The sequence below is a fragment of the Podarcis muralis genome, chromosome 2, assembly GCF_964188315.1.
Source record: "Podarcis muralis chromosome 2, rPodMur119.hap1.1, whole genome shotgun sequence".
In the NCBI taxonomy this organism is placed as follows: domain Eukaryota; kingdom Metazoa; phylum Chordata; class Lepidosauria; order Squamata; family Lacertidae; genus Podarcis; species Podarcis muralis.
The window spans coordinates 112,134,963-112,150,794 of NC_135656.1; the positions used below are offsets into that span (position 1 = coordinate 112,134,963).

Here is a 15,832-nt window from a genome sequence, read left to right on the forward strand (position 1 = left end):
TAGTGCTTAAAATAAAGGTCTACTTAGTTGTGCTGCTAGAAAAAGGTAACTTCCAAGGACGGTTATTTCCCATCACCCACACACCTAGCCTTTAAAAAAAAAAGCATTGTGTTGTGTACCTTCCTGATAAACACATGCTTTGCAGTGATTCTTATACAGTGGTGCCTCGCAAGACGAAATTAATTCGTTCCGCGAGTTTTGTCGTCTTGCGATTTTTTTCGTCTTGCGAAGCACGGTGTCGGGAAAGTTTTGGAAAAGCTTCAAAAATCACCAAAGTCTTCAAAAACCTCAAAAAAGGCTACCACACCACATGCTATGAGTTGCTCCTCGAAGTCAAGTCGCAACTGTATTAACGGTGTTAAGAAAAAGGAAACAAACTTGCAAGACGTTTCCGTCTTGCAAAGCAAGCCCATAGGGAAAATCGTCTTGCGAAGCAGCTCAAAAAACAAAAAACCCTTTCGTCTAGCAAGTTTTTTGTCTTGCGAGGCATTCGTCTTGCGAGGTACCACTGTACCCTGGATTAAATCAGTTGTGCAGCACCTATTCTTGCTGCAATGTGGATGGTGGATCTAAAGCAGGCATAGGCAAACTCGGCCCTCCAGATGTTTTGGGACTACAACTCCCATGATCCCTAACTAACAGGACCAGTGGTCAGGGATGATGGGAGTTGTAGTCCCAAAACATCTGGAGGGTCGAGTTTGCCTATGCCTGCTCTAAAGTATTAAGGCTCTCAGTGGGCACCAGTCCGGCTAAAGTGCCCCTCCTGCCAGGACAACCAAATGCCTCGGTACCAGCCACTAGAGAAGAGCAGCACACCTGGGCTCTTCAAAGGCTCCTATAAGAACCTCCAGGCAATGAGCATGCCTCTGCAACAGAGCGAGGGAAGAACAGGAGCAGCTGGACTGAACGTCAAAGGATCTGTTGCAGGCACATTCTCCAGCCACGCCTACAAAAGGAAGACCAGTTCCATTGGTTCACGGGCAACAAGTGATCGATTGACAGATGGCCTACATTGGTTGGCGGAATCAGCTGTGCTGGGCAACAACATTTGGCACTTAAGCATCTATTCCCGAAGAGAAGGAAACTGCAGGGATGTTGGTTGAAGAAGAAAATCCAGTCTTATAGCCCGTTTTTCACGTTGCGGCATCAGTTTGCTGCTTGCTTTTTAAAAAAGAGGTCTTTATAAAAAAAAAATTGGCAGCATTCTTGTGCAGATTCTTCCCCAATACACGTTCTTGTATGCATTTTCCCCAATACAAAAATGTGTGTTAAGTACGTTTCCCTTTTTCTGTGCTATTTTTCACATATACTGCTTTTATCCATACTTTCCCCTCATACTACATTAATATTATCTGCTTGGAGGCAGCTTTTCTTTAAAAACCTCCAACTGAACCAGATGGGCCTATTCCAGCAGGCTCTTCTTAAGTTCTTACAAGTTCTCTTCGGTTCCTCACTGCCACGTTTAGACCACGCACAAGACTTGAGGCACAAAAACAAGTTCAACATAGAGTGGTACCTTGGGTTACAGACGCTTCAGGTTACAGACTCCGCTAACCCAGAGATAGTACCTCGGGTTAAGAACTTTGCTTCAGGGTGAGAACAGAAATCACACAATGGCAGCGCAGCGGCAGTGGGAGGCCCCATTCGTTAAAGTGGTGCTTCAGGTTAGAACAGTTTCAGGTTAAGAACGGACCGCCAGAACGAATTAAGTACGTAACCAGAGGTACCACTGTACTACTTTGCTGTGAGTTTTAAAGGGAAAGGTTTTTAAAAATCTGATTTAAATGGAAATGAGGTTTACTTTTTTTGAAAAAAGGCTATCTTAAAACAATAGTTGTTTGAGAAGTAACCTAGTACCCCAGTATTGCCAGAAGTTTGGCACAAGTTGGGTGCAAAGGGAATTGGTGCCTGTCCACCCCCAGCGTAGAAATGCAACACTCATCCTCTGGCAGTATCCCACCTTTTCCCCCAAGGAGCTGAGGGTGACGTACATGGCTCTCTCCTCACCCTGAGACAGGGTATGTGAGACGGTAACGGGCCACATGGTGGCTCAGTAGGGATGCGAACCCTGATCTTTCCTACCATAGTCCAACACATTAACCGCTATACCCCGCTGCCTTAGACATAAAGGTAAAGGTACCCCTGCCCATACGGGCCAGTCTTGACAGACTCTAAGGTTGTGCGCCCATCTCACTTAAGAGGCCGGGGGCCAGCGCTGTCCAGAGACACTTCCGGGTCACGTGGCCAGCGTGACAAAGCTGCATCTGGCGAGCCAGCGCAGCACACGGAAACGCCGTTTACCTTCCCGCTAGAAAGCGGTCCCTATTTATCTACTTGCACCCGGAGGTGCTTTCGAACTGCTAGGTTGGCAGGCGCTGGGACCGAGCAGCGGGACCCCGCCGCGGGAATTCGAACCGCCGACCTTTCGATCGGCAAGCCCTAGGCGCTGAGGTTTTTACCCACAGCGCCACCCACGTCCCCGGTGCCTTAGTCATAAAAGTGTTCAAACCACACTCTTGTTAGCCCTACAAGTTTTTATCTTTCACCTGAATCAGTGTTAAGGTGTAAAAGCCGTATCGTAACCAATCTGACAACTTCACTCAGGAATGTTTATATTCCGCCTAAAAAGAACTTCATTTTTATTCGATGCCTTACTGAGGGAGGGTAGCGCTGGGCCAAGCGGCGCAGAAAGAAGAAAGGACAATTGTGTCGTCTCCTACATGGGAGAATGCAAAGGGACTCGCATACAAGTCTTAGCAATTTGTGAACCTTGCAAACTGCCATAGGTGATAGTTAGAAGGAAGCGTCTATTTGGGAATAGTGTAAAGCGATTCCCTTTCTAGGTTTTTTTTTTTTAAAAAAAAAGGAAAGCATGTAAATATATATATACACACAATATACATATGAGATGTAAGGTTTGGTTGTTAAGAACAAAATAGTGTTTTTTAAAAAAAACCTCTTTAGTTAATTTTACTTGTATATTATTAACACTGCTGTTGAAGCGATATCAATGGTAAAGATTTAAATCGGCCTCTTCCTTGGCGACTTAAATTGCCGGTTTTGATCAATTCATCCTTTAATGCGAGATTGATGGACTTGGCTGCAGTCGCCGGGCCACGAAGCAACTCAATATCCCACCAGCCATAAGAGCATTTTGAAAACACACAAGCACCACCGGTCCCTGGACAAGTGGCTTTATTTACTGATTCAGCAGCAACTTCGAGCACTCCGCTGGGGGAGAAAGGTCACAGCAACCAGAAGACGGGGTTGGGAAGGGGGGGACGTAAGTTGGGAAGGAACTTAAATATTTGGCCTGAGAAGGGAGTGGCTGTCTGCATCGTGCACAAAAAAGGACAAAGAGGTGAGCCCCAGAGAGAGGGTCTCCCTATCCATGAGGGTTTGGGGGCAGTGACCGTTACAAGTCCTCGGCCACAAAGGCTTGCTGGGCATTTGGGAACCTCTGCGGGGTGAAGCTGGGATCAGCTTGCAGCCGCTTCTGCAGATCAGATTTCAGCTGAAAGAGAGAAGAAAAAGGAGAGTGAGGGGCAGGAGTCCAGCTGCCCCAAATCGCCTGGGCAGATACCGTATTTTTCGCTCTAGAGGACACACTTTTTCCTCTCCAAAAATGAAGGGGAAATGTGTGTGTGTCCTATGGAGCGAATGCAGGCTCCTTGGCTTCAGCGATAGAAATGCGAAGCCTCCGAAGGGCAGAGGGAGCGCTCCCTCCGCGCTCCGGAGGCTTCGCGTTGCTTTCGCTGAAGCCAAGGAGCCTGCATTCGCTCCACAGGACACACACACATCGCTGAAGCCTGGAGAGCGAGAGGGGTCGGTGTGCACCGACCCCTCTCGCTCCCCGGGCTTCAGGCAGCTATCCGCAAGCCTTTGGAGCGTGCCCCCAGCCCCGCAAGCTCCGGGAGCAACCTTACCGCCACTCCCGGACCTGTTCTGGGGGCTGCGGTTGGGGGAATCTTGGGCTTCTGCCAAAGTCGCGCGCAGCCTCTCCCAGCTGGAGAGGTTGCGCACGGCTAAAGAGGAACCCAACACAGCAAGCGGGATGCATAAAAAAAAAAATTCTTTATTCTCCCCCCCTAAAAACTAGGTGCGCCCTATGGCCCGGTGCACCCTATGGAGCGAAAAATACAGTAGGTGTCATACAGCCCCCATTGGGGTATAAAAGCAGAAACTAAGGCCCCACCCACCCACCCACCAACAGATCCCCATGCTCACCTGCTGTCGGTAGCCCTCCTGCAGCGCTGGCTCTGCCAGGTCTCTGCTCAGGCTCTCGGCGCTCGTCAGAGGTTTCACGCCTGCTACTTTGGCCGCTTTGTTGACTGCCTCGGACAGAAGGAGCTGGGGACCATCCCCCTGCATAGTCTTCCAAGAGAAGGAAGAGACAAGTTAAGGGTTCTGCGCTTGCGCTAAGGTGCTGGAGCGGCAGGTAAGCCGGAGCGGAATCTGCCTGCGTTATGCAATCAGCCAAAAAGCACAGCGGAGATTCGCACAGAGACTTCCTTCAGCAGTGGGTCAACCCTGCTACACACACCCAAAGCAGTAGGGGAAGTTCCCACAAGGCAACCCTCTCCAGCTCTGAAGCAAGAATGAATGAAAGCTCACATGACTAGAGGCCAGAGCCAATAAGAGCCCTGCATCACTATTGTGAGTCTAGTTGTAAACATCCAGGTCTGGGATGTGCTGAAATTATGGAAGCAAGCATTAGCCCTTGCTCAAAGCTGGGGGTTGAGAAAGTTGACTTCCAAAACTTTTGCTTGCTTTCAATCGTCACATCTACTAGAGGAAGGGAGGATTTTGCATCTTTATTAGTGATACCATTTCCTTTCCATCATTTATTTACTCCTTGAATTTCTTTACTGCCCTTCCTCAGAGAATCACAGGGCAGCTTAGGAAAACCACAGAAAAATACGTAACACAGTAACATCATGAAAGAAGAAGTTAGAATTCCCAAGGGAAGGGGTGTTGAGTGGGCATCACACAAGGGAGAGGACTAAAAGGAGACAGAAGGGGGAAAGAAGTAAGGAGTTTCTCAAAACAAAAGCCCAGAACATCTGCAATGAACTAGGGGCATGTCATGTCTCCCAAACCAGAAGGAGCTCAAGTCTGATTTAAATCTGCCTCCACTCTACACTTCCCATTGGTGAAGATTGCCCACCAGAGTCGGAGTGAAAAATTCACCACCCACAAGCAAGGCGTCCCTGAATCCCATCAAAACAAAAGAGGTTTAAAGACACTCAAGGCAAATCTAAAAAAATGTAGTATAAACACCGACAACTGGGAAACACTGGCCTGCGAGCGCTCCAGTTGGAGAACAGCCTTTACCAGAGGTGTCATGGGCTGTGAAGACACTCGAACTCAGGACAAAAGGGAGAAATGTGCTAAGAGGAAGGCACGCTTGGCAAATCCACACCGTGAACAACTCCCATCTGCAAACCTATGTCCCCACTGTGGAAGGACGTGTGGATCCAGAATTGGCCTCTACAGTCACTTACAGACTCACTGTTAAGACTTTGTTAGTGGAAGACATGTTAGAATTCCTGCTCCATGACTGCAGTCATGGGATTGTTGTCTTTCACATGACAGTGTATGTTTTGACTCCACAAAGTGGGAAGTAATGGAGACAGGATGTTTGTGTGACTGTGTTCCCTGAAGTGGGACTATTGTCCTTTGTTTTGTTTTTTTCTTTGCTGTCTGATGCTAGAGAGAGAGGGAGCCATGTTGCAGCGCTCCGTGTGTGTTTATATGTAAATAAAGTAGATTAGCCAAAATGCTGAGTCGCTGAGGTCTGTTACGCAAGCTGCGAAGACTCTGCGGGTCCCTAAGTGTGCCGGTGTCGGTTGCCATCGGTTGCTGTGATGTTCGGGCTGAAGAAAGCTTTTGAAGCTCCCGAACGATCAACCAGGAGAGAGAATATGCCAGTCGGGCATGTGTCTCTGCCAGGGTCCTACTCAAGTGTAGGATAAGCTCCTGACAAGACAATCGTACTCGGCTACGAGTGGTCGCCAAAGAAGAAGAAGAAGATCCCGTCCAGGGAAATGGAGTCGTGGACTTGCAGAGTTGGAAGGGACCCAAAGGACCATTCAGTTCAGCCCTCTCCCATGCAGAAAGTGCTGCTTTAAGCCCCTGGGGTTGACCACGCGAGGAGAACACGCTGTTTAAGAGGGGCTGGGCCGCCTTTGTCATTTCCGTGGGGCAACCCGAGTGAAGCAAATCCTGCCGAGGGCAGAAGGGCCTTCTCACCTTGCGCCGCTTGGCCGGCATGCCACTCAGGTAGGCGTCGCTGAGGGGGGGCTGCTGCTTCAGCTTGCGCTGGCTCTGGATGTCCTCCCGGATGATGGGCACCCACTCCTTGCGGACGAGGAGGAGGGAAGAGGAAAGCATTGGGGGACCCGTTAGCAACTCCAGAGAGTTCTTTCTCCCTGCCCTCCCCCTGGTCGCCGCCCGCTTCCGCCCCAGACCACTCACAGGGGGCACGGCAGCTGCCCAGGGCTCTGCGTCGGGGGCGGGCGGCTCCCCTTGCTGCGGCTCCTCGTGCTCCGGCTCCCCGTGCTGCTGGGGCATGGCCTCCTCGGCCGTTGTGGCTGGGGCTGGGGATGCGGCGCTGTCTCGCTGCGAGGAAAGGGAGGAGAGAATGGGAGTGGGGCCCAAGCAGGGTGTGTCTGCCGGTGTTTCAGGCGGAAAAGGGGCTTGGCCCCAAAGTCAGACAGTGGGCAGCACTGGGTGGGGGCAGCTTCAGAATCAATAATTAAGTTTTCCCCCATATACCAGCAAGTTGCACAGGGGTTCAGACACACAGACTGAGCCTAGGAGGTCGGGGGAGGGAGGCAGCCTCAGTCCTTCCACCTGCTATATGGGAACACTCCTATCTCTCAGGGTTCTTACAAGGATCACTGGCAGCAGCACATGCTAAGGGCTTTGTATATTATTTTATTTATATGCCGTCCATCCTACTGGTTTTCCCCAGCCACTCCAGGCAGCAGCAAAAAGGCATAATAAAACACCAACTATTAATAACTTCCCTGTACAGGGCTGCCTTCAGGTGTCTTCTAAAAGTCTCACTGAGGGCATTCCACAGGGTGGGCGCCACCACCAAGAAGGCCCTCTGCCTGGCTCCCTGTAACCTCACTTCTCACAGTGAGGGAACCACCAGAAGACCCTGGGAACCATACCCTCTCCCAGCTCCACAGCACCCTGACCCTGGCTCCCACTCCATACCTGCAGGGTTTCAGAAGGCTGCTCTGCAGCCTGAAGCTCCATCGGCTCTTCTGGTACAGGCTGAGAGGATGAGAGAAGAGAGAGAGTGCATTCAGAGGCCTTGGAGGTGATACCCAGCACCCACAATAGAGCCACGGTCTCCCCACACGCCTCCCCTCTGATCTCCCAACAAACAAGTCCCACCGGGATGTGGTCCACAAAACAATCTGATCTGGCTCCTGGAGGCCCTACCAAATCTTAGCCAAATGAAAAATGAAGAAGGCGAGAGAGACGGCAAACAGCACCCCGCAACTGCTCTCTCCTTGGGTTTTGCATGGAATGTCTCGGCTGTGCACTGGCCCCCGGTGGAGTACAGGGTCAGGTTTAAGGTGCTGGTTTTGACCTTTAAAGCCCTATGCGGCCTAGGACCCTACAGAACCGCCTTTCCTGATATGCCCCACGGAGGACCTTAAGGTCCACAAATAGCAACACTTTGGAGGTCCCAAGTCGCAAGGTGGTTAGATTGGTCTCAACTAAGGCCAGGGCCTTTTCAGTACTGGCCCCGACTTGGAACGCTCTGTCACAAGAGACTAGGCCCTGCGGGACTTGACATCTTTCCACAGGGCCTGCAAGACAGAGCTGTTCCGCCTGGCCTTCGGTTTGGACTCAGTCTGACCCTTATGTTTCCCTCCCCTTATGGTTTTGATTTATGGGCTACTATTAAAATGAGGCTGCATTTTAAATTGTATTTTAAGCTGTATTTTAATAAACTGGGTTGTTTTTTTTTGTTTCCCCCCTATTACGTTTTATTGTAATTTTATTGGTGTTAGCCACCCTGAGCCTGGCTCTGGCTGGGGAGGGCGGGGTATCAAGAAAATATTAATATTATTAATAATTATGCCCCGTAACTGCAATGTCCTCACTGCAACTGAAATTGTGGATTGTGGGACAGTAATGGGGTTATGGGCCAAAATGCTCAACACTCAGAGACCTGGTCCAGCGTCTCCTCAACAACAGAGGAGCCTCCCAAAAGGTACAGGAAACTAGGGTTTAGTGCCCGATTCCACTCGCGCTTCTCTATCCAATTTCAGGAGTCTTACCTGTGGGGGGTCGCCCATCCTGCGGACATACTGTAGTATTTGATCCTCTGTGACGGGCATGTGCTCCAAGATGACCTGCAGGCGCATGCTCATCATGGTGGTGAGCCAGCTCACCAAGGAGGGGTTCATGTCTGCCGACATCCGCCTCTGCCGCCCAGGCGGGCCAAGAAAGAGAGAGAGACACAAGGCTGTCAGGACCGCAAACTCCCATTCCGAGCCAGCAGCCGTCAGTGAACGAGACGGCGTCCTTCCGATTCATTGACACAACCTCGAAATTAGCCAGGGCAACAAGTCCTTTGGGACAAGTAAAGTGAGTTGGCAATATACAACTCACAAATTTAACTGTTTCAATGAAAAGAGTCCTTAGGGCTGAAGAAAGTGGGAGACCAGCTGAGATCTTCCATTTGTTTTCCTAAGGTACTTCATGACCAACACAACTCGGATACAGTCATACCTCGGATTATGAACTTAATTCGTTCCAGAGGTCCGTTCTTAACCTGAGGTGTGCTTTCGCTAATGGGGCTTCCCGCTGATGCCGCGCAATTTCTGTTCTCATCCTGGGGCAAAGTTCTTAACCCAAGGTAATATCTCTGGGTTAGCGGAGTTTGTAACCCGAAGTGTTTGTAACCCGAGGTACCACTGTACTGCATTAGCTGAAGCCCCGTGCAATACAGTGGTACCTCGGGTTAAGAACTTAATTCGTTCTGGAGGTCCGTTCTTAACCTGAAACTGTTCTTAACCTGAGGTACCACTTTAGCTAATGGGGACTCCCACTGCCGCTGTGCGATTTCTGTTCTCATCCTGAAGCAAAGTTCTTAACCCAAGGTACTATTTCTGGGTTAGCAGAATTTGTAACCTGAAGCGTCTGTAACCCGAGTTACCACTGTACACAACAAAGTATGCTGGACTCTGACTGGGGAGACTGGGATTGTTACCTATAATTCCCACTCAGTTACAAAGCGCACCGGTGGGACTCTGGTTCAGCTGCTCCCTGTCAGGTCAGCCTACCTTACGAGATAAATTGGGATGGTTGACTTCCATACTTCATTCAATCGGTTTCATTCTCCAATTTTTCTGCACCATTTTTAACGAGGTCATTATCATTGGGCAGACGTCAGGAAAGGTGAAACAGACACACTTTGAACAGTGAAGGGCTTTATAGGGCCTTCCATTCGCCAGGAGCACAGTGTGGAAGCTAGTTGCTTGACCATGTTTCCCACACCCTACTTCAACAGTCTCACCCCTGGGCACATCCATATTACCATATTTTTCATCCCATAAGACGCTCTGTCCCATAGGACGCACCTAGTTTTTTGGGGGGGGAATAAAGGGGAAAAAATTTCCCTTTATTTCCCCAAAAAAACCAGGTCAGGGAAACCAAACCAGGTCAGGGAACGGCGGTATGGCGGCGCTGCGCCTCCCCGCTGTCCCCCGAGCTTGTGGGGCTGGCCGATGTCTGCCCAAAGCGCGGGGCGCTCTGCTTCAGTGTGCCCCGCGCTCCATGCAGCAGGCTGCTATCTGCAGCCTAGGGAGCCCTGCGGAAACTCCTGCAGGGCTCCCCAGGCTGCGGATATCTGCCCGGCGCGTGGGGGGCTCTGCTTCAGGGCGCCCTGCGCGCCAGGCGGCAGGCTGCTGTCCGCAGCCTAGGGAGCCCTGCGGGAACTCCCGCAGGCTCCCCAGGCTTGCTGATAGCTTCATGAAGCCTGGAGAGCGAGAGGGGTCGGTGCGCACCGACCCCTCTCGCTCTCCAAGCTTCAGCGAAAGCCTGTATTCGCCCCATAGGACGCACACAGATTTCCCCTTCATTTTTGGAGGGGAAAAAGTGCGTCCTATAGGGCGAAAAATACGGTAACTTATGCTTGCAGAATTCCAAACGGGACTTCCAGCACGCAGCTCTGCCCATGGGATTCTGACGCTATCATCGGGGGACGCCACAACTCGCAGGCTTCCTTTTCTCACAACTCTTCCGTTGGCTCCAGTACCTCCCCAAAACTGCCCTGCATCAGCCCTACATCCCCTGAAGATGGGAAACGTCAGCGGAGCACAACTCATCACTCACAATGCGGTCGTTGATGACAGCAGTCAGGGCTCCCTGCTCCCCGCGCAAGCAGTAGAGGTTCAGCGCCAGGCACTCGAAGAGGCCCTGGTTGCACAACTCCAGCAGCCGATACCCAAAGGTATTATCTGGAAGGAGAGAGGAGATGGATGCTGGAGGGGGTGGGGAAGGAGCAGGAGGAGAAGCAGCCCCCTGAAGAAAGCTCCCAGAACTCAGCCCATTCATTCCCTTACCAGCGCAGTGGAGGATGTGCATTGCAATGCGGTTGAACTGTTCCTGCAGGAACTCCAGGTTGGTGCGGGTGATGTCAACGCCATCTTGAACTCGGACGGAGGCCTAGGGGGGAAATGGGAGGCATCAGAGACGAGGGGGAAGGGGGAAGTCGGGGTTATATAGCTTTCGGGCAGCAAGAAGCCGTTTCCGCCTGCGTCTGCTCTTGTCACATGTTGGCTGCCTACCATTGTGGAGGCTAGACCAGGGGTCAGCAAACTTTTTCAGCAGGAGGAAGTGGAACTTACAAAACTCTCGCGAATGTACTCCTCCAAGCCGTTGATCAAATTGTACGTGGCCATCTGGAAAAGCCGGAAGAGAGAGGGAACTGTTAGCAAGCAGCACAGGAATGGACTCAAGGTGGGGAAGGAGGGGAGGTTGCGCTTGGAACTAGGGGCAGGTCCACTCACCCGAACGTTGCGCTCAGTGGGCTCCTGGCCATGCAGGTACTCCTCCCGGAAGAAGCGGCTGAGCTGGGGCTGGATCCGCTGGAGGGGCTGGAACTGCCCGTGCAGAAGCATCACCATGTCGACCATGGAGAAGTTCTGGCAGATGAGGGAGAGCAGGTCTCCAAAGAAGCCTAGAAGGGACACAAACCTTGCAAGCTGACCTTCTGCTTAACCCGAATGGGACGGGAGGAAGAAGCAGTGGCTGGAAACCCCAGGAGAGAGAGAGAACAGAAGGAGATATCGACTACTTCCTTGGGATTTCCCCAGGGAGAAAGAGCCTCACTGCTGGAGGGAAGGGAGCAATGTCAGCTGGGAAAGGCCGACCCTCTAGCAAAAGACACTTCTATGGGCTATTGCTGGCAAGGAGCTCAGGCAGGAGAGTGGCCAAGAGGCAGAGCTGCAACCCAGCTTGTCCCGTTTCAGCCATGAGCTTGTTCTCAGTCAGCCTAAGGCAGGGGTCAGCAAATCTTTTCAGCTGGGGGCTGGCTTACTGTCCCTCAGACCTTGTGGGAGGCCGGAGTACATTTTGAAAAGAAGAAAAAAATGAATGAATTCCTATGCCCCACTAATAACCCAGTGATGCATTTTAGATAAAAGCACACCTTCTACTCGTGTAAAAACACCAGGCAGGCCCCACAAATAACCCAGAGATGCATTTTAAATAAAGACACATTCTACTCATGGAAAAACACACTGATTCCCGGATCGTCCGCAGGCCGGATTTAGAAGGCGATTGGGCCAAATCTGGCCCCCGGGCCTTAGTTTGCATACCCCAAGGCCTAAGGCAAACAATTATCCCTTTGCCTCAGGATGAAGCAGAGCTGCCATGCAGAGAGGGGAAGTGAAGCTGAAAAAGGAATCCGCCCCCCTCCACCTTCTCCTCCTTGGGCAACGGTGGCAGAGCCAGGGCCCAAAAGTCCAGACCAGTGTTTCCCATCATCCCGAGCAAGCAAGACCAGTGGTTGGGGATGATGGGAATGGCAGTCCAAAAACAGCTGGAGAACCAAGTTTGGGAAACGCTGGTCCAGACTGTGGGAAGTTGTGGGCAACAGACACCCAAGAAAAAGGAGGAGCAAGGTTTGCAAGGGGTTCTAGAGAGGGTAGTGACCAGAGAGATCAAAAGGGTCAGCCTGCCTCTCCCAACTCGGGCAACCAGGACGCCAGAAAACAGGAGGAGTCTTTGAATTATTCAGGGGGCAGGGGGCAGCCTTCTCTAAACCAGTAGGTTTCCGAGCACAATTCAAAGTGTTGGTGCTGACCTTTAAAGCCCTAAACAGCCTCGGTCCAGTATACCTGAAGGAGCATCTCCACCTCCATCGTTTAGCCCGGACACTGAGGTCCAGCTCCGAGGGCCTTCTGGCAGTTCCCTCCCTGCAAGAAGTGAGGTTACAGGGAACCAGGCAAAGGGCCTTCTTGGTAGTGGCGCCCGCCCTGTGGAATACCCTCCCATCAATGTCAAGGAAATAAACAACTATCTGACTTTTAGAAGATATCTGAAGGCAGCCCTGTTTGGGGAAGCTTTTAAAGTTTGATGTTTTATCGTGTTTTTAATATTCTGTTGGGAGCCACCCAGAGTGTCTGGGGAAACCCAGCCAGATGGGTGGGGTATAAACAAAAAATTATCTGGTTTTCAACATCACGATATATCACCAGCTAAACACTGAGGTATATATCACGATGTCTGTTATAAGGATGGAGCTATGTAGAGGCACTGTCTGGCTTCACAGTTTTCCCTGCTTTGAGATTTTCGCACAACACACACCACGATTCACAAAATATTGCCAGGTCCAAAATTATGAAGCCGATAGCACAATGTGGACTTCAAACCGGCTGTTGTTGTTCTTGTTATTATTAACCAGCAGCGTCCCCCCCACAGTGCAAAGGGGGCACATCCAAGACCTTCCTTACCCAGGGCCCCTTCTGTGCCTGGCTCAAAGATGTTGCTGGTGCCGCTCAGGCGCTGGATGAAGTCCGCGATGCTCTCGGTGCTGCCCTGCTGGGCGCTGAGCGACCCCATCATGGACGACAGCACCCCTTGTACCACGCTGGTGAAGAATTCGGGCGGCAGGGAGTCTGCCGAGGCGCCGCCACGGACATTGCTGCTGCTGCCCCCCAAAGGTGGCTCCATGCCGCTCTGGGGAGCTGAGGGCGGGGGAGGAGGTGGTGGCGGGGAGGCCGCTGGCTGCGGGGGAGGCGGGGCCTGCTCCGGAGGGTGGGGAGGAGCCGCCCCCATCTGCGTCGCCTGCGGAGAGAAGGGGGGGGGAGTGAGCCCGGAAGGGTGCTGGGGAAAGGCATGCAAAGGCTTCCAGGCCAGCAGATGAAGGTCAAAGTGAAGGCAGGGCTGGGGCCGAAAGATGGCAGGTCTCTGGGTGACCCGAAGCACATCAAGCAAGGGCTTTGGATAAAGGTGAAGGTAAAGGGGCCCCTGACCATTAGGTCTAGTCGTGGCCGACTCGGGGGTTGCGGCGCTCATCTCGCTTTACTGGCCGAGGGAGCAAGGTTTGTCTGCAGTTTTTCCGAGTAATGTGGCCAGCATGACTAAGCCGCTTCTGGCGAACCAGAGCAGCACACAGAAACGCCGTTTACTTTCCCGCCAGGGCGGTACCTATTTATCTACTTGCACTTTTGACGTGCTTTCGAACTGCTAGGTTGGCAGGAGCAGGGACCGAGCAAAGGGAGCTCACCCCGTCGCGGGGATTTGAACCGCCGACCTTCTGATCGGCAAGCCCTAGGCTCTGTGGTTTAACCCACAGCGCCACCCGCCAGCCTTTAAAGGAGATACGATAGCCATCTTCAAGTATCTCAAGGGCTGTCACATGGAAGAGGGAGCAAGCTTAGTTTTCTCCTGCTCTGGAGGGTAGGACTCAAACCAAGGGCTTCAAGTTACAAGGAAGGAGATTCCGAGAAAACATCAGGAGAAAATTTCCGACAGCAAGAGCTGTTCGACACTGGAGCAGTCTCCCTCGGGAGGTTATGGGTTCTCCTTCCTTGGAGGTTTTTAAGCAGAGGTTGAATGGCCATCTGTCCTGGATGCTTTAGCTGAGATTCCTGCACTGCAAGGGATTGGACTTGATGAACTTTGGGGTTCCTTCCAATTCTATGACTTTGCTCCCTTAAATTACACAGCTTAAATGAGCGCCGGGGGTAACTTGCAGCAGATTTTCGTGCAGAAGGACTGAGTTTGCCACACACTTTTATTGTGGTTGCGAATCGCTTCAAGGCTTTTTCTAGCAGGGTGTGATATATGGATTCAACAGACAGAACCCAAAACCCAGTACAGTGGTACCTCGGGTTAAGACCTTAATTCGTTCCGGAGGTCCGTTCTTAACCTGAAACTGTTCTTAACCTGAGGTACCACTTTAGCTAATGGGGCCTCCCGCTGCCGCCGAGCGATTTCTGTTCTCATCCTGAGGTAAAGTTCTTAACCCGAGGTATTATTTCTGGGTTAGTGGAGTCTGTAACCTGAGGTAGCACTGCATCTCCTGAAAGGATGCCGGCAGACCCTTCCTCCCCTGAGTGGAAGCATGGAAGAGGGGCTGATCTGCTGCCACCGCCCCCTGCCCCCTGCTGAAACCGCCACTCCAGGGAATGAAGCGAGGCTGGAACCAAGCTTACCTGGAGGAAGTCTGTCATGCCTTGCAGGAAAGCCGGGACGCCAGGCATTGCCACGGTGATGGTGGGGGAACCCAGGCCGGCCACACCGGCCATGCTGGAGCCGGCTGCCCCCAGGATGTTCCCCAGCAGCTGAGAGAACTGGAGCTCCGCGGCGGCCGCCGTGGGGGGTTGGCCGGAGGGGATGGGCCCTCCCGGGGCACCGGCCGAGCTGCCCCCTGCAGCGGTGGTGGCGGTGTTGGTGGTGCCAGCGCTGGCCGAGGCTGTGGGAGGGGAGGCAGAATTGCTGGTGCTGAAGGTGGCTTGGGCGCTGACAGAGGAAGAGGTGGAGGAGGAGGAGGAGGAGGAGGACGAAGAAGAAGGTGAAGTCCCGCTGCCCTGAGCTAGGAAGGAAAAACGAAGAGGTCTGCTACGTCAGTGACCAGGCAAGGGCATGGGAGCATTTGAGAAAGAGGAAGACAGATCCATCACAAACTCCTGATTTTAAAAGTTTCCTTCTGGCTAGCTTGCACCACACACCAACCACAGCTGGAGTGCTGTATCTGTTTTCCAAAACAGGGTAGAGCGAAGCCAAACCCATGTGGGTAGGCCTACAGAGACCACACCATCTCACAGCAGAAACAGCCAGGATTCACGAGTGCCAAGGCTGCTCTTATGCTACATAGGGCTTTCAGGAACAGAGAACAAGTAGGGAATGTCTACTCCTCTGGAGACAGAATGCAAAGCTCTGCTTGGAAGTGCGTAGGAAACCTTGCCTAATCATGGGAAATAGAGGAGCTGAATAGGGCTTACAGGAACTGGAGGTGGGGCTCTCCCCATCAGATTTTTCTCCTACAGACACTGTTTTTTAATCAGTTTGTAAAAAAAACCACAAGTGAGGCTTTGGAAAAGGCACTTGGGCAGAAGCCTGTGGGGAAAATAGCAAAACACTCATCCTTTCCAACACCCTTGAGATACAGTTCTCTTTTTTCCTCTCCTCCCAATTACCAGCAAAAACAGAATTATGGAAGTGTCTGAATTGCAGAATTCATACAGGTTGCAGAATTCAGCTTTTTTTGTTTCGGAATTTAAATTTTCATAGCCTGAACAACACATGGTCCTTGGCTATCACTCTTGGGTCTGAGATTTGCAATTACCAG

At 51.8% G+C, this 15,832-nt stretch overlaps 1 protein-coding gene across 7 annotated transcripts in view; it reads right to left on the minus strand.

Annotated features, from left to right (window-relative positions):
- Nucleotides 1-3,178: 3,178 nt before the first annotated feature.
- The window catches only part of BAG6 (BAG cochaperone 6), a 31,699-nt gene continuing 19,045 nt past the window's right edge, over nt 3,179-15,832 (minus strand). For 6 of the 7 annotated variants that reach the window (XM_077921013.1, XM_077921019.1, XM_028719903.2 and 3 more), the window contains 12 exons: nt 14,697-15,076; nt 12,990-13,323; nt 11,043-11,212; nt 10,881-10,934; nt 10,596-10,698; nt 10,366-10,490; nt 8,307-8,453; nt 7,228-7,287; nt 6,478-6,621; nt 6,253-6,360; nt 4,228-4,374; nt 3,179-3,514 (listed from right to left, as the gene is read on the minus strand). In XM_077921013.1, coding sequence (XP_077777139.1) covers nt 3,416-3,514; nt 4,228-4,374; nt 6,253-6,360; nt 6,478-6,621; nt 7,228-7,287; nt 8,307-8,453; nt 10,366-10,490; nt 10,596-10,698; nt 10,881-10,934; nt 11,043-11,212; nt 12,990-13,323; nt 14,697-15,076 — 1,871 coding nt within the window. In that variant the 3' untranslated portion in view covers nt 3,179-3,415. The remainder of the gene's footprint in view (nt 3,515-4,227; nt 4,375-6,252; nt 6,361-6,477; nt 6,622-7,227; nt 7,288-8,306; nt 8,454-10,365; nt 10,491-10,595; nt 10,699-10,880; nt 10,935-11,042; nt 11,213-12,989; nt 13,324-14,696; nt 15,077-15,832) is intronic. The other variant, XM_077921021.1, reaches the window with a different exon arrangement.